The following is a 25,182-nucleotide window of genomic DNA, read 5'->3' on the forward strand; positions in this document are numbered from 1 at the left end:
CAATTCCCTCCGCTTCTGATTATTTGTATTTCTACCACAACCCAGATAGATATCTAGAGAGTCAAGGCGGAGGAGCTGTCACTCGATTTGGGTCTCCTATCAGTGTACAAATCGAACTCAAAGTCATGTATGTCAGAGAGGTTTGTTCGAAGTCACGACAAGTGAGAAAAAGTAGCATCGGCGGTTAATCTGTGTTAGTGCAGCTTCCATGATGTCTGCAATTTATGAGGAAAAAGGATGAAGATGACTTCATTTACATGACCTACAGTGATGAAAACACATTTGGTATATTCTGAGATGCAATGAAGCTGTGTCTGTGAATATTTAAGGCTTGCGAGATTGGGTTCTTCACTTGCAAGAAGTAGATCAGATGTGGTTTGGATGTAAACACTTCTCTTTAGGACTTATATCGTTTGTTTTTGGATTCCTACATCCTCAACCATCGGAACTTAGATGCATTAAGAGGTAGAGTTATTCTTGATCTTAGTGACATTGAGACCAATGTTTATCAACGGGAAGTAAAAATACCTAATTATATTTATTTTAATTAGTTAATCCGTTGTCACCAAGATTTCTATTTATGTACAACAATAATGGAGTTTACGATTCAGTTGATTCTGTATGGAATCACTTCTCCTGAAATCAAATTTTACATTTGCTCACTCTCTTGATCTGAATATAATATTTTTTTTTGAAACAGGGATTTAAAAAGGAAGTAAGATGCGAACCCACGACCTAATGAGCGGGTGATTCTTTAATTTTTATATGAATTTTGTCCCTCATATTAATATGATATTATAATATGATATTATTATCAAGATAATGTTATTGATATAAATCACAAGTATTTCTATCAAGGTCGATATTGGTTGAATACAGATGGTGACGAAAAAAATTTTCTTTTCTTTTTTTAGTGCACAATATCTAATTCCATGGTAAAACCCTTTCCAACCAAACCGGCAAACTAGCTAGAACCCTACACCGGGAATGAAAAAGAGAGTTAATGGCGTATCAAGAAACCCAACAAAGAAGGCAGCTAAATAAGAAAACAGCTTGGCACAATCAATAAACCCATTTAGTCCTTCAGCTAGACGAATTCTTCCTTGCAGCATAAACACGGTAAGCTGCCAGTCCAACAATCGCTACAGCAGCTCCAACTGAAATGGTGAACACAGCCAGTAACATTGCAGAGAATTACTAATACAAGGTATAAAAGGAAGAAAAAAAAATGATAAAGAAATCAGCAACGTAAAATGGCCAAAAAGACCAACACACCTGAGACACACATAAGAGAGCGGTTTATGAGCCGATGATATTGCTTGCGGCTTCTCCCTGCTTCAGTTTCAGGAATGCTCAAATGTGGCTTCTCTGCAGTACTAACAATCCTACGGAATACATTATTGAAATCGCCCAACTTTGAACTGATGGGTATTGGAGCTTCAATTCCCATATCTTGAGTAACCTACGAAAGCAGAGAACAAAAAAGGCAATAGTATATTACTTAGACATGTGGCACAGCTCCAAGGGAGGAAAATAGTAATAGTAAAAGGAATAAAGAAAATTAAGAGGTTGTAACACTAATCATCGACAAGTATATGAAGAAGTTAACCAGCACCACCTACGGCATTTGATTAATTAGTAGTACACAAACTACTACAAAAACAAAAAATAAGGTACCGACTGGACATGTCTGTTCACTGCTCAACCAAATCATGCCAAAGTTATAGAGGAAATTATTCCTGTTCTGCATGTAAAGTTGCAGTTTGCAATGAGTTATATCTCGAAACACCAGTTTAGACAACCAATTGGTGTTAAGAAGGAAAAGGTATTTCATCATTGTTCAACAATATGGACACAGGAAGATTATATTACCAGTGCATGGCAAGAAGAACATTGTTGAGTTCCCAGTGAAGTTGAACTCAGGTGAAAAAATATTGATTTCCACACCCAAGTTTTTTAGTGAATCACTGAATCCTTCAAACTACAAAATAAGAATACTGATATAAAGAAGTACAGTCACTGCAGTAAATACCCTGGTAGAATCTTGTATGGCCATTGGAAATGAAACCAGATCATCCTTAGCTGCAACAACGAGGCAAGGCACTTCATAGCCAGTATTCTCACCATGACTTGCAACCTCCACAAGCAATTCAGTTGTTCTCTTCCATGACAACTCATCAGAACTGCAAAATCATATGGTATCAGAAAACACACATAAGCAGAATGAACTCTCCAATGATTGCCTTATAGTTGGCACCAAAAAAAATAAAATATATATAACACCTATATTTTCCTATCTATCTCCAATAGAAGTGAAATTACTCTGTTGAGATTGTGTTTTAAGCCAGGGACTGGAAACCCTTCTCTAGGAGTACCATGAAATTTGCAAGAACAAGAATCTTAAAGTGAAAATGAGAGACTTAAAGATGATATATTGTCACACTTAAAAGACAACAGGTTATATCATCTATGAGCCTTAGAAAATCAAAAGACAAAAAAGCTTTTGTTCACCTGTCATAAACAAATAGCGCCATGTCACATGCTGCCAAAGACTCTTTACCAGACAAAAGTTTTGTAACTCCATCTTCAGGAACTTCTCGCAACACAAGAGTTTTCTTATTTCCCTGCAAGCAGATGATAAAACATATTTTGTTGACGAGCAGAAATTATAAACAAATGAGCATGGACTGTTCACACATGAAAACTATCTGAGGTGTCCCGACTCCCGAGTCCTCCTTTCCTCCAACTCAAACGTGTGTGAGGGAGTGTCGTGTGCACATGGGTGTTTTTTTGGAAGACAGCTAGAAAAAAACTGCATATGTTGCATCTGATAACCAAATAAAACAAAAAATCTAATGGACAACTTACCCCAGGTTGATCAACGACACTCACTGCAAACCTTTCTTCCGTTGTGGGAACGTAACTATCAGAGAATGGCCTGTATTGACAATAACCGTTAAAAAAAAAGATTAAGATTAAACTAAACTAAATTAGGTCCTCCTGAATGCAGAAGGGTTCATGATTGGGATTCAGAAGATAAACCTTCCCAGAAAGGAATTCAACAATGCAGACTTTCCAGCATTCTTAGGTCCAAAAACAAAGCATTGAAAAACATTCCTCTCTGATTGTTGCTTCTTGCGATCTAGACGTCTTCTCCTAGTCACTCGGACAGCGGAAGAAAGATCAAGAGTATATCCAATATATATTAGATTCTCCATGGTTTGAGCTGGCTCTAAGAGTGTCATAAGGGCCCACTGTAGCATAAGAATATTCATCATTAACTAGAACAACAGTTTGCTAAAGAAAGAGATTTACTTTTTATTTTGGAGCAACGGCTAAAGAAAAAACAAAATAATTGCTTGACCATTTAGTAACACCAAAACAAAACCAACACCCGCCAAAAAAGAGTAATTTAAAGGGGAAACCCCCCATTTTCTCAAGAGAGACAAATAAAGTTCGTCAAAGCAGATAATTTTAATAAATAAAAAAAAACTCTTATTGTTGTTGCTGTTATTTATATGATAAAAAAACCTTCACGAGGTGAAACTGGGCGCGGACACAGGATAAAAAAAAATTCATCACATTTGAAATCAAATTATTCTATTTTTAAACCTTAACCATTAAGAAAGCATTTGAATGTTCCAGGCAGGGATTTCGAAATATATACACAGTGGATATGAATACCTCTGACAGAAATCCATCAAGCGATAGTCCCCCTAGAGCAGTTTTCTCTGCAGCATCATTGTATGGAGCTTCATTCCAAGGACTGAAGCCAAAAGACAAATCGTCAACACATCAGACCAACAGCACACTCCCAGCTTATTACAAAATATCATGCCTTTTTCTTGAACAAAATTAAGTCTATATACAAAGAATGATGAGAGACAAAACAGCCAGTCAATAACAATTAATGTTGATATGTCAAAAGCAGCAGCATCATAATTATGTGCCTACAAATTAATATCAGCACTGTTAAGGAGGTATTTCGCCTGTCCTTAACGATAGAGGTCCTCCGTGGTTCGAACCCGTAACCTCTGGCACTTAGCCTTAGAGTAGGGCGAGGACCACTACCATTACACCATTGGTGTAATGGTAGTGGAGCAACGCACTCCTTAAGAGGTCAAGCGTTCGAATCCACGAAGAACCTCTATCGTTAAGGACAGGTGAAATACCTCCTTAACAAGCACTACCAGATGAACTAAATGAAGTACATGTTGGTCCGCAAGATCAAAGTGAATACGTGTTTCAATGGTAACAAGAAACCTAAACTTTGCGATTTAGACATATATTAAAACAGCAATGACTTTAAATAAGATTAGAATACCATTCTGGTGCTGTAGAGAAAATATCTTCCAGTTCGTAAATACGCAAGTTATTATCCTGGTTGAAACATATGGTCAGGATCCACAATTGCAGGCAATGAGAAGGAAAAATAATCAACATAACTGATGAACATATCCGAGCACAAACTGAAACATACATAATCGCTGTCAAACAATTCGTAGATCCCCTTCAAATAGTCAATGGCTTCATTTGTCAGCTCCACACTCTACTCAAAAAAAAAAAAGTGAGCTAGTTACCAAACACTGCATGCTGCAATAACATCCCGAAACCTAAACCTACACACACTCTCCCTCTAAAAGATTTGTAGGAGGTGGCCAAGAAATGCATATTATCCCCATATTGTCATAGCTCATAAAAAACAGTCAAAATGACAAAATCTTTATGAAAAAAAAAACTACAACAATTTCAATATCTTACTGCTTCTCGTGCATGTTAAACAGAAAAGCAGGCAAAATAAAAGAAAGACTCACAACTGAATGCAAAAACCCAGCACATACAACCTTAATGAGTTCTGAAATTACTATCAAGATGAGGCAAAAATAAATTAGCTCTTGACATTACCCAGTAATATAGATTAAGTGATGCTTTATTCTTGGACCAAGTGTTAAAAAACTACAATGCCCAAATAAAGTGCTGATAGTATACAATTATACATAAGAAAACACCGATGTTCTTAATATTATATTTAAGCATAATCAGTCACACAAATTAACAACAAATAAATGCATAAAAATTTCAGCAATTAGTGAAAGCATCTAAGTGCAGCAGGCTAAACATGTTATGATAATCACTATGTACCACAATCACATTTACCTGATCAGCAGTTCTTTTGAATGAAGATGGAATGAGTTCATCAGCAAGTTTGATATCATTGGTATAACCAAATTTCCTAAGGACGGTCCATGTTGTCTCCAAACGTCCCTTCTCTATGAATAGGGCATGGAGGAAGAGGAATCCTGTCAATGTAAGTCCACGTTCATTGACACCTTCTTTCAATTTTTCTTGCACAACTCTCTTAACACCCACAATTTCAGAAGGTTGCAAAGGAGCGTTGAAACATTTGACCTGTTTAAAACCACTATGAGATCTTTCACAATGCTCAAGTTTATATGACTTCATAAAAACAGACCTTTTTTCCAGGTTTAAAATACCAAGCCATATTAAAAAAAAATACATAAGACACAGAATTCAAATACAATACTGAATTACTGATATGGAACCAGATATAGAAATAAGAACCTGAAAGTCATTCAACTCTGCATCACTAAGGGCACCATCACGGTCATGGTCGCAAAGAATAAATATACGCTTTAGGGCCCGTACACACCGGGGCTTCAAAGTTTGCGTTTCCTGATCAAAAAGTGGACCAGTTGGATGGAGCACTGCTTTTTGCGCATAATAGAAAACCTCTGGGATCTGCCAAAAAGGAAATTTTACTACTTCATATTTCTGTATGTTAGCTCGAGAAATCCAAGCAACTGCTTCATAAATGCCCAACAGAATTTATCAAACCAAGTATTCTCTATTATTGGTCCCCTGATTGTAGTCATCAATCTCAAACCAAATCCACAATGAGGAAATTCAGAAAATGCAATCATTTTTTTCAATGGAAAAAGCACTAAGGAGGGGCACCAAGTTACAAGGAGGCAATACATATAGCCTTAAGAAGATTGTTACTAGAGCACCATAGCTTTGGAGTAGAACAAATATTCTCAACAAGAACAAAAACAGACGATTCCGTATTGTCAAACGTTCTCCTTATGAAAATGCACTCATCAGTCAAACCTAGCGCGAAAAGCGATCACAGTAGTGATGGCAGCTGAGAAGAGAATATATAAGCAACAAGACCTCCATAGAGCGGAAGGGAAAGAAAGCACTTTCAATGTGGTGAAGTATAGATGGTTCTATACTGTATGAGGTTGGCTTACCAATTATTGCTCTTATGATGAACCTGTTAAACAAGTCAACATAATATTCTCTTATTATATGATTGATTTCCAGTTTCCTTATCAAAGGATAATTGATACCCGTGTATCACTGATTGGTGATTAATGGTAACTTATATATTGCCTCCTTGAGAGAGAATAAACTACACACTTTCAATCAAACCTTTAACATGGTATCGAAGCCTTCCTTTAACCCTCGCCGTCCACTTCGTCTTCTCCATTCTTCTTAACCAAAACCACAACAGTCTGTAGTGTCTCAAGACAAGAGACATGACAGATGACAGTGGAGTACTTCCACTAACCATTCCAACTACCACGATGAGTGGTTCTAATGAAACAATCAGTAATCCAAACGGGCCTCTTGAATCCACCAACATGACTGCGTTCGGCTTCAGGATGATGGAGGTCCATGCAGCAAGCCAAAACAAGCTTGGGTATCTCACTGGTCATACAAAACCAGTTGACGAGAAGGACCCGGGCTATTTGCGATGGCGAACAGAGGATGCCCTTGTACGTGGATGGTTATTGAGGACCATGGAACAACACATACTTGGGTTGTTTATTGAACTTCCAACAGCAAAAGAGATATGGGATAGCGTCTCTCAGAGGTTCTACGATGGTGAGGATGAATCTCAATACTATGAACTACGTTGTAAAGCAACAAGGACACGGCAAGCGGGCCGCCAGGTAAATCTCTATTTTGCAGAATTAAAGGGAGTCTGGCAGGAAATTGATAAGAGACGTCCCAACAAGATGGTGTGCGCAGCCGACATAAAAACCCAGAAAGAAGAGATCCAACAAGAACGAGTATATGATTTCCTTGCAGGACTAGATGATGGCTTTGACTCAATCCGGAGCGATCTTCTCCGGATGAAGCCAATCCCGAAGATTGAGTGCTTTTATACAGTCCGACGAGAAGCACAAAGACAGATAACTATGCTTGGAGGTAAAGAAAGTAGTTCATCCATGGCCATGGTTACCAAGTCTTTTCCTAAAAACACCTCTCGGCCTCTACGTGACTCAGAAGAAGCCGAGAAGGACAAGCTTAAATGTAGCCACTGCCATGGAACTCGACATACTAAAGAAACCTGCTTTGAAATTCATGGGTACCCAGATTGGTTCCTCGAACGAAGAAAGCAAAATCGAGGGAAGGGTAACAAGCGAACAAATCCAGAAAAAAATAGCTCAGGAGTGGCAGCCATAGCAACCGGCCACTCAAATTCAACAGCTGTCGAGATAGATGGTCTCAATTCTGAATTATCTCTCCTCAGCATGATTTCCGAAGGAGATGACAACCGTGATACAGGTAATATGGGCACTGCCCTAACTATCTCTGCAGCCCGTGATACAGGATGAATTATTGACTTTGGTGCTACGGACCACATGACATATAATCCGGCTTTTTTGAATTCCACAATTCATCCTCCTCGAGATAGTATTATTACAGCAAGTGGCAGTGTTATCCCTGTCACTGCAGCGGGTTCTGTAGCCCTTACTCATACTCTTTCTCTACACAACTGCTTACTTGTACCTGCATTATCCAGTAATTTGTTGTCTGTAGGACAAGTAACTACTCAATTAAATTGTGTTGTACTGATGTTTCCTACGTTTTGCTTACTCCAGGATATTCGGACTCAGGAGATCATTGGGCGTGGTACTAAACGGAGGGGGTTGTATTACGTGGAGGATATTACTTCAGGGCGGGCTTATCAAGTCCAAGGTAGTGATAATGCCGGTGTCAAAACCATCCAGCTCTGGCATAGAAGGTTGGGTCATGCGTCCTTTGGATATTTACGAAAATTATTACCTAAGTTATTTCAGAATATTTCAGAGTCTTCTTTAGATTGTAATATCTGCAAGTTGGCCAAGAGCCATCGTAATCATTATCCTATTAGTTTTAATAAACGAGTTATTCCTTTTGAATTAATTCACTCTGATGTGTGGGGACCGTCACCAGTTACTACTTTGTCTGGAATTCGGTGGTTTATCACCTTTGTGGATGATTGCACTAGGATGACTTGGATCTATACGATGAAAAATAAGAGCGATGTCAGTGGCATATTCAAAGCTTTCTATTACATGGTTCAAAACCAATATTCACTCCCCATCAAGGTGCTTCGTTCCGATAATGGTGGTGAGTATATAAATTGCGACCTTGTTAATTTTTTCCAGGATAAAGGCATTCTTCATGAGACTACATGCCCTCAAACCCCACAGCAAAACGGGATTGCTGAACGAAAAAATCGGCATATCCTTGAAACCACACGAGCATTGTTGATTGGTGCAAGTGTTCCCCAAACATATTGGAGTTATGCTGTCACCTACGCAGTCTACCTGATGAATCGGATGCCTTCTAAAGTTCTAGATTTTCGAACTCCTTTGGCAACATTGGCTGATCATGTCTCTATTTGCTCTTCTTTAACTTTAGAACCTCGGGTTTTTGGTTGCGTTGCTTATGTGCACTTACCCAAGAATCAACGAAGTAAACTAGATCCTTGTGCAGTGCGGTGTGTATTTCTTGGATTTAGTCCCCAACAGAAGGGGTACCGCTGCTATCATCCTTCCTCTCGTCACATGTATGTCTCAATGGATGTTACGTTCTCCGAGGATTCATTATTTTTTCCTCCTACCCGAACCAACCATGATCCTCAGGGGGAACCTAAATGTAATGATGAGGGTTATGGTCAGTTCGGTACAGTGTTAGAAAAACCCACAACTGAGATTGAAGCCAAAAGTGAAGCTGGGGAACTTGTTACAGCCGAGAGTGAGATTGAAGCAGTGACCGTGCCTGACGTAGTGCATGAAACTGAGACTGTAGCATCAGAGACTCTGCATGCAGTGCCGTGTGTAGTAGATGAAGCACAAGAAACCCCTCCTCCAGTATCACCTCCAAGATCTGCTGGTCCTACCAATGTCCCGGAGGTAAGTATCCCTGACCCTGAATCTTGTTACAATTGTGGTCCTGTAGAAAGTTCATATGCGTTACCTCCTCGAAAAAATCGTGGGAAACCACCTGAGAGGTATTCTCCGGAGGAGAAAATAAAGTATTCCATTACAAACTATGTATCTACTCACCGGTTACCACCATCGTATTGTGCTTTAGTTCACCAGATTGATGCAATAAAAATTCCTACAAGGGTGGAAGAAGCTTTACAAGACCCACGATGGACTGCAGCAATGAGAGTAGAGATGGAGGCCTTAATGAAGAATAGAACTTGGAGTGTAGTTTCTCTTCCTTCGGGTAAGAAAGCTGTAGATTGCAAATGGGTGTTCACAGTTAAACACAAAGCAGATGGGTCAGTTGATCGGTTCAAAGCTAGACTGGTAGCTAAGGGCTACACACAGACTTTCGGAGTCGATTATCAGGAAACTTTTGCTCCTGTTGCAAAAATGAATACTATTCGAGTTTTATTGTCTTTGGCTGCTAATTTTGATTGGCCTCTTAAACAGTTTGATGTAAAAAATGCCTTCCTACTTGGAGACCTACAAGAAGAAGTGTACATGGATTTTCCACCAGGATTCGGTGTTCCTGATTCAAAAGGAAAAGCTTGCAGGCTTCATAAGGCGTTATATGGCCTCAAACAATCACCCAGAGCGTGGTTTGGGAGGTTTACACAAGCTATGAAGAAATATGGATATCGGCAAGGAAACTCAGACCATACACTATTCATCAAACATAATGGTAAGAAAGTAACCTTGCTTATCATATATGTTGATGATATGATCGTCACAGGAGATGATGTACAAGAAATTGAGAGATTGCAAAAGCACCTTTCGTCAGAGTTTGAGATGAAAGATTTAGGAGAACTCAAGTACTTCTTGGGTATTGAAGTTGCACGCTCTCCGAAGGGAATTTGTTTATCACAACGGAAGTATGTTTTGGACCTTCTGTCCGAAACTGGTATGCTTGCATGCAAGCCGGCTGATACTCCAATTGTGCAAAATCATCATCTGGGTATTTATGAGGATCAAATTCCTACAAACAAAGAAAGATATCAGAAGTTGGTAGGAAAGTTGATCTATTTATCATTGACGAGACCCGATATTGCATATGCGGTAAGTGTTGTCAGTCAGTTCATGCATGCACCAAGCGAAGATCACATGGAAGCAGTTACTCGTATTCTGAGTTATTTGAAGGGAAGCCCGGGCAAAGGATTATGTTTCCGCAAACATGGTCATATGAAAGTAGAAGGGTACACGGATGCAGATTGGAGTTTCCGAAAGCATGGTCATGTGAAAGTAGAAGGGTACACAGATGCAGACTGGGCTGGTAACATTGTTAATCGGCGGTCTACGTCTGGTTACTTTACATTCGTGGCAGGTAACTTGGTGACATGGAGAAGCAAAAAGCAGAATGTGGTGGCCCGATCCTCTGCAGAAGCCGAGTATAGGGGAATGGCGCAAGGGATTTCTGAACTTTTGTGGATTAGGATTTTGCTCACTGAAATTGGGTTCAAGCCAAAAGAACCAATGCACCTATATTGTGACAATCAAGCAGCGAGGGAGATAGCAGATAATCCAGTACAACATGACCGTACTAAACATGTTGAGGTAGATCGACACTTCATCGAGGAGAAACTAGAAGATAAGTTGGTGGAGGTTTCATTCGTAAAATCAGATCAACAATTAGCAGATGTTTTAACTCATGCCGTTTCTACAAGGGTATTTCATGACTCATTGGACAAGTTGGGCTTAGTAGATATCTACGCACCAACTTGAGAGGGGGTGTTAAACAAGTCAACATAATATTCTCTTATTATATGATTGATTTCCAGTTTCCTTATCAAAGGATAATTGATACCCGTGTATCACTGATTGGTGATTAATTGTAACTTATATATTGCCTCCTTGAGAGAGAATAAACTACACACTTTCAATCAAACCTTTAACAGAACCTTCCCTATTTGATGTATATACTTGTTATCTAACATCTTTAAGTTTTTATGCTTTCTAGTTGTGAATTATTCAGGAGCAAAATTTAGAGACTAACAACTACCAGTTTATGAGAAAGATATAGAGCAGACAAATTGATAAAAACCAGACGAATAAGATTGGTCTAATCATTTTCTAAGAAAACTGACAGTTGTATTTGCAATTATCAGATAGTTGATCCCTTTTGATACCTTTTTGAACCATAAGACAAAAAAGGTAGTAATAGACTAAGCAAGGAAAAATTAACTAGAATAGACCTGTTACATACTAAGAATAAGATTTCCGGGAATATAAAACCCTTCAAAAATGTAAACATGTTATCAAATTAGAGATGAACTGAATAAAAGGACTTGATTTAGGTAGATTAATTTGCATCAAAACAGTTAAGGAAGTGGATGGAAAAAAGCAGAGAGGAGATACAACAGAACATACTTGAATGTGATTAAATGCAGAACATTCAATACAAGTTTCAATCTCCCGGAATTGTTGCATTATAGGTGCCATCACTTGCTCCAGGCTCACTTGCAGGTTCTCCTCTCTTAAATCCAGCTTACAACCCACCACTATGACCGGAACCCTCACCTGCACATCAAAACCGACAAACAAATTGGATGGGAAGTGGCAGTGCTTGTCAATTTTTTGCAAGAAGAGACATTTCTGAGCGAAACATTCCCCCCTAAAAAAAAAGGCTCCATCTAGTGCAAGAGCATATTTTCTAATGTTATCCTTCTGAGGGATAAAACCACCAGGAAACATTTCTCCTCTAAATCATTAGGACTTATAACATGCAAAAGTATGCTACAAATAGAGAGACCTCGAGGCGCCGAAGCTCTGGAAGCCAGTAACTACTCAATCTCTCAAGAGTCCTATGATCATCACATGCGTAAGTAAGAACAACTGCATCAGCCCGCTTCAGTTCCTCACTTACTCTAACCTTATCCTCCTCTCTGATCAGCATCAACAAAAACGAAACACCAAATATCAAATTAAGAAGAATATAACAATTAGCTTCAAATTAAGAAGAATATAACAATTAGCTGCAAATAACACGAGTCGCACTGAAACTCCATATGGCAGTCCAACTGGGGAAATAATATTTTTATTCATAACTTTGGAGTAAAATACTATAACTCATAAGAATCTTAGTTTACTCCATTCAAAAAGAAAGAATCGTAATTAATTTTCTATGACAAAACTTAATTTATTTTCACGCATACAAGGATAACTCTAATCAACTAACAGATAATTTATCCACAACGCAATAGACAACCAAGCTCAATCCCTCATATTTTTCAACGATACATATATATATGACGCACACTGATCCTAATGTAAAGAAAGAGCAAGAGAGACCTTGAAGAAGTATCTATAATAGTGATGGGAACGCGGTCAGGGTAGAAATCTTCTGGAAGCCTCGTCGGAGGAAGCACCGGCGGCACGTTTGTAGGGAAAGTTTCGGCAGCTGCGGTGACAATCAAGCTCGATTTGCCGGTACCAGGGTCTCCCGCAACCACAATACGAACACCTGTCCGGCCTCCGCTATTCACAGCTCCAGCTTGAGTTTTTGCCATCGAAACTGCAAACCACAAAAACCCTGTTGTTGATGCAGTGGTAAAAAAGTAAAAACACAACTTTCTAGACTATGAGAAGCAAAGGCAATGGCAAGAGCGTAATAATAAGTCAGTTCAAGGGGTTGAAAGCTGGAGTTCACGAAGAACAAACAAGAAGAGAAAGTGTGTGATTGAGCTAACTGTGTAAAGACTTACGGCGGGTACGATGGCATATAAGGTAAATAAAGAGAAATTGAGAGGCGAAGAATGAAACCTGGAGAATTTTCTGATGATTGATGCAGGAAACCAAGAACCCTAGATTGGACTGGTTTTGGTGGCTGTAGATGGTTTGATGAAGAAGAAGAAAGAAGAAGGGGAGCCGTGAAGCCGCCTTTTGATTTGTTTTCCTGGCAAAGAAAACCTGTTAAAAAGAGTTTAGACTCCAGACGAAGAACCTCTCAATGTAGTGCGCATAAATGCACAGTCGTTTCGTGAAGTTGCATAATCTGGATCGTCCGATTCTTTACTAGGGCCCACACGGGAATATGGTTCCATCTTGGAGTTTTAATTAAACAAAATTTTGGTCACCATGTTATTGTTAGTGCATTAGTGAATTTTATTAAAATATTTTTTTTACATAAATCTCAATTTATTTTATTTTTTTGCTAAAAATTGTTAGAACTTTTTTTTTATTTCAATACTCTCTCAAAATTGTATTAACGATAAATTTTTACAAAATTAATTAGAAGATGCTTATCTTTACCTATTCAAAAATATTAAAGATTTCAGTGTTTTTATCCCAACTATACAAAATATTGGGATTGACGCACATAATCAATGTGAAATCATGGATCACACATGTCCAACATAATATATATAAAATTGTGTGCGTCTATCAAAATATTTGGGATAATTGAGACAAAATACTAGAATCAGTAACATTGTTGCTATCTGTTATCCGAACCTGATCCACTTGTATTACGAAGCAAATTTTGGTAATAAGTGCTATTACCAGGCAAATTTTGGTTGTTGCATTATTGCATTTTTTTTTATCTATTATTCAAGACTGTAGCCAGTTGTAGTTGTATTACCAGGTAAATTTTAGTTGTTATGTTAGTGCATTTATTTAATTTCCCCATTTTGGTGCACAAGAAATCAAACAGAAATTTACTATGGTTAAATAAAATTTTGACGATAGTTATCTATATCTATTATTGGGTAAATCTTGGTATTTTTATAATCACATATTGGGTAAATATATTTTTTAATAATCACATAAAAAATAATTAATTTATCATTTGTTCCTTCTTCCATTACCCGAATTTTTCACTTTTAAGTTTGGTGATTATACCGTTTAGATAATGGGCCCTTGTGTCTTTCCCCAAGAGCAAGGATTAGCCCAATAGAGCCCAATCAAACACATTCTTCCATCAGATGGGCTTGGACATAAACCGTAATTATTTTTGATTGCGGCCCAGCATTCCAAATTTGAAATTACATCAATCGCCGACTTTTTAACATGAAGGGAAAACGTGTCGTCAACTACCACCGTCACGTGGCCGTTAGTTTTCCCAGCATCAAACTGATCAAAGAACATTATTCAAATCCCGAGATAACGACAAATTTCCGTCCATGCTTTCCCACATCATGACGTCACACACCTCGTCTTTCTTTCGGGATCCCATCTCCCGTCCGTGTCTTTCTGTCTCTCTCTGCTTCTTATATGTGTATGTGTGTATATATATACACGCAAAAGACACACATGGGTCGGCGTTGAAATTTGACGATTAAGATTTGGGAAGATGGGGGTTGATCTCGAATCAATATCGGAGGCAACCTCAGGTGCCATTGGATCACTGCTGAGCACCACCATTTTATACCCTCTTGACACCTGTAAGACCAAGTACCAAGCTGAGGCTCGCGCTCATGGGCAGCAAAAATACAGGTAACCATCTCTTCGTCTTTTTTATTTTTCTTCTGCTTTTGTGGTTGTTGATCCAGGTTTCATTGCGATCCGGTTATTGATTTGATGTTTGTTTTTAATCTGACTTCTTTCTACATAAACGTTCTTTGTGATTCTGTTTACAATTTGTAGATGAAGTAAATAGAGTTTAGAAGCAAATTATATCAGTTCTGATTATGTCTCTGCTATTGTCCTGGCATGAGGCTCCATGATTGATATTGGCTGGGTTATGGATTTTTCATTAAATTGCTGGGAATCTTAAAAGGATTGTGCTTATAATAAAGTCTTAAAAAAGATTGATCTTTGGTGATTATTTTGGCTGCTTGTGGATGGGTTTCTAAATCAGCCTACTGCAGCACTCCAAACTTTATTCAAGCTTGGGATCCTCAAGGTTGCATGGCAGAGTTAAAAAGATTTACATTTTTTTTCTTCATAAAACGTTAATGGGATCTTCTAGTTCTAAGTAGAATATCTTACTATTGTCACAGGCACTATAAAAATTAACAAAATAAACTGACAACAACCGAGCTTAATAATGTAAAAGCTGTTGTGTATGAGTAAAAACTGAAAGACTTTTCTGCTGTCAAAAAGAGAAAAGGGAAATGTTGAAAATGAAGACTATACCATAGACATAAGGATGTATGTTTATGCGTTGATCTATTCCTCTGTAGCATTCTATTTTTCATGTAATTGAGTTTTGAATTGAATGTTTGACATTACATAAGCAAATGGGGGCTTGGGGGATTTATTTTTCTGTTTTATTTAATCCTCAGCACATGCCATTTGGAAAATCTATTTGAACATTTCATATGTCTTTTTTACTTAGTTTTATATTTCCCTTAGCTAATCATGATGGGGATGGATTATGCTTGCTAAAATCTGAATGTGATGATACATTTCCACAAAGTTTGTCAATAATCATCACCTTGCTCACTTCTCTGGGTTATTAGTCTGTTTTTCTAATACATTTAATTGAAATCTGTTATGTGTTAAGTGTCCACCCAAGCTGACTACTCTAGATGATTTGGTTTCTTCACAGTTTTTTTTTTATCACTTTGTCGTGCAGTGAACTAACCATGCAAAAGAATTGGTTATTTTAGTGAATGGAACTTCAAAGATTTGACTTATAGTTTATTTTCTTTAATTTTCCCTTTCCTTGTGCAGGAACCTCTCAGATGTTTTATGGGAAGCAATTTCAACGCATCAACTTCCTTCGTTATATCAGGGCCTTGGCACGAAAAATTTGCAGTCCTTCATTTCACAGTTTATATACTTTTATGGGTACAGTTACTTCAAAAGAACGTATTTGCAATGGTGTGGTTCTAAATCAATTGGGACGAAAGCAAACTTGGTAATTGCTGCTGCTGCTGGGGCTTGTACTGCAATAATTACTCAGGTGAGCTATCAATTTGGCAGTTCTTCTGCTTTTCCTGAGAATGACTCCTTATTTAATAAGTCCATGCTCCAGATGTCATTTGTTCACAAATGTTCCAACTGGGTTCAAGAAGTAATATTTTCACTGCATATGGAACCTGAATGGCTGTGGCTGCAAGCTAACAAGTGTATTCATTATCTTTCTGTTTCTAAGTCTGCCAAGTGAGATATTTAGTTTTACGATTATAAAAATCTTAAGTAGGGGCACATTTTGGCATATCAAGGTATGGTTTTTGTTCTTGAGCTATTGTGCATTATTGAAGTTTTTCATGACAGCCCACTCCAAGGTGCTGCAAAAGTGCAGTTTTTTTCGATAATTCTTGCTTTGGCAATAGGAAGAAATAGATGAAAAAAATGAGCCTATGCTACTGGGATTATAGGTGTTGGAATGGGGAATCGGCAACCTTTAGCAGAGCATCAAACCAGCTTCCATGCAATGAAATATCGATATTTACCTTTCAAACATGGATAAATTGAAATGGTGAAATAATAGTTTTCTTATATCAATTTTCTTCCTTCTATTTTCGCTTAAAGAAATAATATTCATGTTTTAACTGGGGGGGCTTGATATCATATCTATTTTTGTTGCTCCGTAGCCTCTGGATACAGCCTCCTCAAGAATGCAGACAAGTGACTTTGGAAAATCCAAAGGTCTATGGAAAACCCTGACGGAGGGTACTTGGAATGATGCCTTTGATGGCCTTGGGATCTCTCTTTTACTGACCTCTAACCCTGCAATTCAGGTACTTGACCTCCTCTTGTAGTTTAAGCTTTAAAGTTAGTGAATGTATTGTGCCTATTGTGGCAGGCATGGTCACGATGTGGTATATAATGTTAAGTGATGGTCCATTTAGAATATTTGATTGGGAGAAGAAACACAAGCTGAGCTTGAAATTGTTGTATATACTGCAGTATACTGTATTTGATCAGTTGAAACAAAGGCTCTTGAAGGCGAAACAAACTGAAGGGGACAAGGGTTCATCACCTGAGGCTCTTTCCGCCTTCAGTGCATTTATGGTAGGGGCACTCGCAAAGAGCATTGCCACCATTTTGACATACCCTGCAATCAGGTACATCACTGCTTTCTCTTTCTGTCACCATCGGTGGAATTGGTATACTGAGCTAACAGAAATTAAAATCTTCAGGTGTAAGGTAATGATCCAAGCTGCAGATTCAAATGATGACGACACGAAGAAAGCTCGTCCAAAATCCAATAAAACATTGCCTGGAGTAATCTATGCTATTTGGGGGAAAGAGGGTTTGGTGGGCTTTTATAAGGGTTTGCATGCTCAGATATTGAAGACTGTCCTAAGTTCAGCATTGCTTTTGATGATCAAGGAAAAAATCACCGCAACGACATGGGTCCTTATACTTGCAATCAGAAGGTATTTGTTGCTCACCAGGGGTAGAGTAAAAAGTTCTTGAAGATTAGGCTTAAAATCACATGTATATATTGTGGCTTTAATTGTTTCCGCCGAAACATATGTACTTTCTAGATTCAATTCTCTAAACGCGAAGCTCACAGTATTAGCAAATAAAAGTTCAAGAAGCTAGGAGGATTCATCATCTAGGCGAGCGCAATGCTCGGAACAATTTTTGGATTTGGGAGAATAACCTAATGCAGGAAGTTTTTACCATGCAATGATAATGTTCAATTATCTTGTAACATTTGTAAGGCATGTTATGAGATTTGATAGACCTTTTCCCTCTTTTCGTGGTATGATTCGTGAATTCCTCTCGTCCCTTCTGGATTGTGTTTGTTGCGGAAAATGAATGGTGAGCAATTCAAACTCACAGAAGATCAACTGATACTGATATGAACTTTGATTGTGGCAAATGAACGGCTTTGCTAATGGTGTTTAGCAAAGTATCTGGAAACCTTTATCATACAGGCTCACAGTTACATCTCGTTGATATGTTTGTGTTGTGATGAATCAATTTTCTGCAGTTATTTACATGTTGAAAGCTTAGTAAGCCTCTACCTGAGTACACTTCTGTGATTTCCGGTCAAGTGATCAGTTCACCATTGCCTATTATCTTCCATAGTTGCTTGTAAATCCAATCCTAAAATACCTTCAAGTGATTTGTCCTGGTAGCTGGAGAATAGACAGATAGTTTGGTCGTAATCAGTGACATGCATCAATTGCATTTATGGAAGAAATAGAGGACATTGCCTATTTGTTTATTATGAAGCATTGCTGAAAGAATGCCTGTATGATTATGACCAAGCTAATCATATTTGCATTGGCTTTGACCAAAGGCATGTGTTAGCGGGATTTCTGTAATTTGATTCCATTCGATTTCGCATTGGGCCTCGATCCAAGTTATCTATCAGCAAATTGTGCGTGCAGTTTATTCTGCCCGAATTTAAAGCGGCTGTTCAAAATAGGCAAACTCGATAATGTTGGTTCTCGATTAAAAAAGTAAAAGTGGTATAATTCTATTGATTATTTCAATAAAGATAAAAAAAAAAAAAAAACAACACTCAATGCACAGTATTTCAGAATTATTTTTTAAAATTTTATAATAAACAAATTATATAATATAATATATTATTTATAAAAAATTTGGGGAATTCAAAATGTTCTTATTGGGTCGTTTGGGCCCTTTCTTTGGACCGTGGTGACAGCCCATCTGATTTCGTTCTTGGGTCTTTTGGGCTCTTCTTTCTTATTGGGTCGAATGGGTCGTTTGACCGTGGGTCGTATGAGGCCATTCGTTTTTATTGTGTCGAATGGGTCGTTCGGGCCCATTCCGTTTATGAAAAATAAACGGAAATATAAATAAATAAAACCCAACGCGGGTACAGGGAGATCGTCGGAGCTCTGTGCGTGCGAAACACAGAGAGAAAGGGAGGTAGAGAAGATGATGTCCGGGAAGTACACCAGCATTGAGAACCAGAACGTCTCAGGATCGGTGCCTGTGAGTATTCGATCCACAATTATGCATTACATCTGTTCACGTACGCATGTATATCAATCAGATCTAGTTGAGTGACTTTGTTTGATCTTTTAGGCTGTTCCAGATCCAGGGCACGTCACCGTCAAATTTACAGGTGCCAATCCGTTATTGCTTATGTGAATTTTGAATTTCAGTATCAAAAGTTTTCTAAGATTTTGTTGTTTGGATGCCAAGAAAATGTGAGAGAATAGGAGATTTTGTATCTTATGCGTGCGTTATATAGGAAGATGAACTGAGCCTCTGTTGAAGGTTGAAACTGAAACTGTAGCTGTAGTTTTAATTGAGCATAAAATGCGTTTTGCAGGAATTCATTGCTTTGTGAGAAAAATGAAGATATATGAGGTTTAGAAGTTGTTGTTATTGTTTATAAAACTATGTGCACTTTTGGTGCTAATGTTTGTTTGTATTGACCGCTGCAGATTCTAATCTTCAGACCTTTCCTCCATCTGGAGTGAAAGGAAAGATCTCTGGTGGTTCTATTCCTCCACGTGATGTTGATGGTATTTCTTGCAATTTTCATTTTGCTTTATGTTTAAATTCTGCTTGTGCATTAGATGTTCTTAGTTCCCTGTGTACTTGTGGTGTTACAATTTAAATGGAGCAAATATGGAACTATGGAAAAATTGTGTGTTTCATGTGCGTACATTGTTTTTGACAAAGATGATTAACGATAGTTGCCAATGAGCTGTTACCTGTTTCCATGCAGATACTTTTTCAAAGCCAACTTCTGGTTCTGATGAGCCTCAGTCAAGTGGTTGGTTCCGAGCATTCACAGTGGCTGCATACACGCCATACTTTGATGTAGATACATCTGATGTTTTAGAGAGGATTAAGGATTCACTATTTCCATTTAGTGGAAGCTTTACTGAAAAAATATCTGACAACCCAGACATGTAAGTAATCTTCTTGCGCTTGTTTGGGGGATTACACTTGAAGTTGTTGAATGCTTTGTTAAATTTTTGGAAAATGTGTACTTTATTTTAGATATTATTGGAAAAGCTTACCTTCTAGTTGATGTAACCAAAACTTAGATAATCGTGTGCTGTGATAAGCCCGTTCACTTGAAGACTTGAGTTTGGCACATATTGCATGAACACTTTTTTATTTAAACATAAATAGAAGCAGGCGAAATAGGAAAATACCGGACTCAACCTTGGTTAGGAGTTAATTTATCGGAGATGCGTGGGAAGTGAGGCAACTTTTCGGTCCTTGTCTGTGTTTGTTGGAGATAAGCCCTGTAGTGTAATAATTTGGCCAAAATATACTTCTCGCTGTTACGATCTGGTGCATATAATGATAATGAATTAGCTGAGTCATTATTTTGGAGGTTTGTCATATGATTTTGTATTATTTCCAGTTGAACGTATTCATAACATTGTAACATATAATATTCTACTTATTTGTTTATCCTTAATGAGTATCTCTGCCTTTTCGTTTCATGTAAATACAAAGTCATCTTATTTTAAAATGTTTTGCAGGTATGGACCATTCTGGATATGCACAACCCTAATATTTGTAGCAGCCTCAATCGGTACTTTTGTGACATACATAGCTCATAAGCTGAAGAATAAAGAATGGGAGTACGACATAAATCTGGTGACTTGGTCTGCTGGTCTGTTCTATGGATATGTCACTATTATTCCTCTTGGGTTGTATGTGGTACTAAAGTACTTGTCAGCACCATCCGGTCTTGTGCAGCTTTTTTGTCTCTACGGCTATTCCTTATTCATATTCATTCCAGCACTGGTGAGTTCGTAGTTATCAAATATTCAACTGCTATGAATTATTTGCAGGACATAAACGTGTCAACAAAAATTGACTTCATTAATCTTGATGACTATAGCATATCGGTGGGACTAAATGCAACCTAGTTAATGTGTGTAGACACATCTTTAAATGAAGACGGCACCTTTGTTGTTCCAACCGTTGAAAGATTCCTAATGCCTAACACAGAATTATGTCAACTATGTAGTTTATTGGTACTCTTATCTGTGATAAATACATGGACTGTACAACCTTGTCCATCACAACAAATGGGTTCATACTCCAGATTTGAGCATTAAATCTGTAGGATGACTTGCTGCGATGATGTGATTTACAATAGTATAGGAAGTTCTAATATCAACTACCCCTTAGCTCAACTGTAATGTATAGTTTGGGCAGGTCCCAAAGTTTATTAGATTTGACAGAAGCGCAAAATGAAATATGAAAGGTAAAAAAAGGTAAGTTTATGTATCAAATTTGCTTTCCTCCTATTTGCCCGTAGTTCACTTTGTAAATATAACATTGGTTTTAACTTCGCTTTAGCGGTCCACTTTTTGTCTGCATATATGCCACTCATGCATTCCTGATCTGAGCAACTGTACATGAGATGGTTACTTCCCATATGTTCTTTTAATTACTTGCTTCCTTGATACATATTCCATAACTTATGATTAACTGAATGACTGAAATGCTCTCCTTTGATATGGCTGCAGTGTTTATCTGTTGTGCCTTACGAGATTTTCAGATGGGTTATTGCCGGAGTCGCTGGGTTCATGTCAGCAACATTTGTGGCACTTAACCTCCGAACACATATCAAGTCAGCAGGTGAAAGATGGTTCTTGATTGTAGCTAGTATCTTTCTATTGCAAGTGGCTTTGGCAATCGCGTTGAAGTTGTATTTGTTCACGGTTAAAGTTTAGATGAACTTTCCTTATTTGAGGAGATGTGAACTGGAAGTAGATCATGAAGAGGTCTTTTTTGTCTTTTTCAAAAATCTATAGAAGAAATATTCATCATATAAACCCTCTTGTATTCATTCATTTGTGTATCAATACAAGTTCAAAGGACCCATTCTCTTTTTCGGTTTAAATTTATGCTGAAGTTTCAATGACATCTATTATACTGAAGTTGTAAACTGTCTTCTTCACGGTAATAGCCTTTTTCAACTTGGCTATAGTCTAGTTGGTTAACTCTCCGCACTTGAGGTGTATGTTGCCCGAAATTGGGAGTTCGAACTAACTAGTTGGAATATTTCTTTGTGATTATTTGCCCGCATGGGTTTTGGCCTAGTATTTATTATATATCGCCAATGTGAATGGTCTGAAATTTACACACTGTCTAAGGCATACTGGGCTGGGTGGTTACTCGGTTATAAGAAAAGTTGACATCTAGTGGGTTGTGCAATTTGAGAAATCATTAGTGATCAACCGACAATTAAGTGGGGTTGCATGAGCTAGTTTTGACACATTGCAAGTCAAAACATGTGTGCTTGTGGTCTTTCTTTCATACTTGAGTTTCCACTAATGCGATGATTACCATGTTGGGGGAGACTATGCTTCTCTGCGTAATCATGCTTGAAGATATTGTCAACTTAAGCAACTTCAAGGTCAACATTTTTAGGTATGGAATGGACAGAAACTTTTTTTTCTCTCTGATCAATTGTGTTAAGTTAAGGTGATAGTGAACATAGAGTATTGCAAGAGCTGCAATGAGCAAGTCCAAAAGAAGAAACAAACTTATATGTAACATACATTGCGATGGCACCTAAACCCAACAAAAGAAATGCTAAAGATACCTTTTTGGCCCTAAAAAAATATTAATTTTACTTCAGAAGGCAAAGGTCCCAGTTTCTGAAATAGAAATATAATTAACAAATCAAAATTGTCAAAATTATATGGCTAGAAGTACAACTAGACCCATAGAAAACTGCAATATCATGGACATTAGCATCTAGACTTATGCTTGAAGAAGGAACTGAAGAACATGAATACAGCCCAAGGAATAGTCAAAGCTGAGATCCTGTTTTTGAGGTCTTTTTGTAGACAATATTTCACTTGTGTTAGGTTAAACTTTCATTTTTAATAATCTATTGCAAAATGAATCTCCATTTCCTCACCATTATGGTCTTTTTTAAAATACCCCTCAAGTCTCATGGCTTGAAACTTAACCTTATATATATATAAACACACACATACAAACATATAATACTGTTTATATGTTTTTATAAAAATTGTCTGACTTTTATAGATGAGAAAAAAACAATGATTCATCACATGGAAAGGTGTGGGACACAACAATGCCCTCATAACTGGACATTTATTAGCCTTTCTTCCCTTATTGTCAATACTAGGATCTTGACCAGAGCTGTTAAATTTCACACACAAACCTCACTTGACTATACTCCCTTTATATTCCACCAAACCTGCACAACAAGTCCATCTCTCTCTCGCTCTGTCTTCCTAGTTATGTTTTCAATCTTCTTGTTCACTCTAAGTTGCTAAGAAGAGAAAAGATTGATGGGTATGTCAAGAGGACAAGTTGGGTGCCTCTTGTTAGTACTTTTGAGCATTTCAGTTTTAAGTCATGGAGTATTGGGAGCTAGATATCTGATAGAGCAGGTTGAAGACAAGGAGAAGCCTTGGAAGGAGAGTCAGAGTCCTAACAGCAATGAAGGAGATGAATTTTTTGCAACAACCAATAGAGAAGTACCTTCTTGTCCTGATCCTTTGCACAACAAGTAAGGTAGGTCTTTACAAGCAAACTCGACTCTCAAGTCCTGAAAAATATACCATAAAGAGAGTTTTTGAAGGAGATCAAGAGATGTATAGAAATCTGTTAATCATAATGGTGCTTCTACAAGATATAGGTTAGGTTTTCAATGTCAAAATAAAGAGAGATCTCTCTTTTTTTTTCTTATTAATTGTATTCTCAAAGATATTATTTGTTAAGTTGAAGATTCAATAAGTGGAACTTCTTTTGTATGGTGGAATTGTAATGGTGAAATACTACAAAAATCATAGCGTACAGTTTGATCATTATAGTTATTCCCCTTCCATTCTTTTATAGATCAAACTTTCTTTCATTATAGAGGAGGTGTATATATATATATATGTATATGTATATGCATATGTATATGTATTGTATGTTCATTCAAAACACATGCTTCCAAGAGCCAGCTCTGTTTTTCTTAGGCATGCTCCACTAACCCTTTGAAGTCCAACTTTTACCAGTCCAAATCCTAATAGAGAATGAGTTTTTTTTGTTGATTTGTATATGTGATTGAAATAATGTATTTGTTAATATGCTTGACAAATACACCCTTAAATACCTCTACAATATGAAACTTTTGGTGCTTCACATAGATTGAGAGGAATATTGAGAATAGAAAGTATAAAGTATAAACTAAGAGGAGAGGATTGTTCTTTGGCAACAACTTTTTTTTAATTGATAACAATATCATACAGATTTGCCATTTGAACATTCGATATGAATCTACTTGGGTTATCAGGCCCATACCCATAAATTTCCCACATGATGACAAGATAAATTGGGTCAAAACCAAGAGTTTGGCCACAAGAGTATTGCTCCCAATGAGAATCAAACTCGTACTTTCCGAGTCTATACGGTTTGAGTCCCATAGCCGGCTCCAAGGGGAGGCCAGACAGGCAGTCGCCTAGGGCCTCTCATAGGGGAGGGACATCATTTTTTATTAAATTGTATATCTTTTTAGGTGTATATAGACATTACAATGTACTTGTCAATTAATATAAAAAAAAAATGGATTAGGGGGCTCCGCAATTAGTTTCAAATTGTAGAGTTTACAATTGGAATCCAATGGCTTGAGAGATGTGCCACATCACACTATATTTTTGTTCTTTCATTTTTAAAATTTGTATGTCTTTTTCTTCACCATTGAATATAAATTGTAAACTCTAAGGAATTGCGGAGCCCCCAAATCCAAAAAAAAAAATCCTAATATATTGCTATTTAAGAAAACAAGCTCATTAACCCAAACACAAAATGACACGCCATCACATATATAAAAATTAAAAAGTGTAATTCATTGACCTATAACTTTGATTGCAGTAACAAATCAAATCCGAACAGTACAAGTGAGGCCCCTCCCCCACGAGTTATTTGGTTTAGCGTTATTTGGTTTCATTTGATGTAATAAATTTATAAGTTTGAGTCGCTTAATTTATTGGATATTAGTGATAATTTATTTGTATTCAAGAACTAATTATATTGCATTTTGAATTTATTAGATATGTTGGATTTCATATTTATA

The 25,182-nt window shown here is 37.4% G+C and overlaps 3 protein-coding genes across 3 annotated transcripts; 2 read left to right on the forward strand and 1 right to left on the reverse strand.

Moving 5' to 3' along the window:
* Positions 1 to 883: 883 nt before the first annotated feature.
* Positions 884 to 13,205, reverse strand: LOC120009698 (mitochondrial Rho GTPase 1). Its single transcript, XM_038860384.1, has 15 exons — positions 13,047 to 13,205; positions 12,576 to 12,798; positions 12,037 to 12,169; positions 11,655 to 11,804; positions 5,584 to 5,760; positions 5,158 to 5,409; positions 4,481 to 4,549; positions 4,325 to 4,380; positions 3,685 to 3,766; positions 3,043 to 3,254; positions 2,869 to 2,938; positions 2,512 to 2,624; positions 2,033 to 2,183; positions 1,276 to 1,462; positions 884 to 1,157 (listed from the first exon to the last, which is right to left on the reverse strand). Exons 2-15 carry the CDS (start codon positions 12,791 to 12,793, stop codon positions 1,084 to 1,086), a joined length of 1,944 nt encoding a protein of 647 aa, XP_038716312.1. The 5' UTR covers positions 12,794 to 12,798; positions 13,047 to 13,205; the 3' UTR covers positions 884 to 1,083.
* Positions 13,206 to 14,489: 1,284 nt separating this feature from the next.
* LOC120009817 (peroxisomal adenine nucleotide carrier 1) lies at positions 14,490 to 17,889 on the forward strand. The gene is made up of 5 exons (XM_038860527.1): positions 14,490 to 14,717; positions 15,900 to 16,131; positions 16,766 to 16,912; positions 17,082 to 17,239; positions 17,315 to 17,889. The coding sequence occupies exons 1-5, from the start codon at positions 14,575 to 14,577 to the stop codon at positions 17,592 to 17,594; spliced, it is 960 nt and encodes a 319-aa protein (XP_038716455.1). The 5' UTR covers positions 14,490 to 14,574; the 3' UTR covers positions 17,595 to 17,889.
* A 1,050-nt stretch (positions 17,890 to 18,939) lies between these two features.
* LOC120008656 (protein YIPF1 homolog) lies at positions 18,940 to 21,983 on the forward strand. The gene is made up of 6 exons (XM_038859048.1): positions 18,940 to 19,091; positions 19,185 to 19,224; positions 19,550 to 19,630; positions 19,837 to 20,023; positions 20,609 to 20,876; positions 21,608 to 21,983. The coding sequence occupies exons 1-6, from the start codon at positions 19,035 to 19,037 to the stop codon at positions 21,812 to 21,814; spliced, it is 840 nt and encodes a 279-aa protein (XP_038714976.1). The 5' UTR covers positions 18,940 to 19,034; the 3' UTR covers positions 21,815 to 21,983.
* The last annotated feature ends 3,199 nt before the right edge of the window (positions 21,984 to 25,182 follow it).

The sequence above is a fragment of the Tripterygium wilfordii genome, chromosome 11 (assembly GCF_013401445.1).
Source record: "Tripterygium wilfordii isolate XIE 37 chromosome 11, ASM1340144v1, whole genome shotgun sequence".
Lineage (NCBI taxonomy): Eukaryota > Viridiplantae > Streptophyta > Magnoliopsida > Celastrales > Celastraceae > Tripterygium > Tripterygium wilfordii.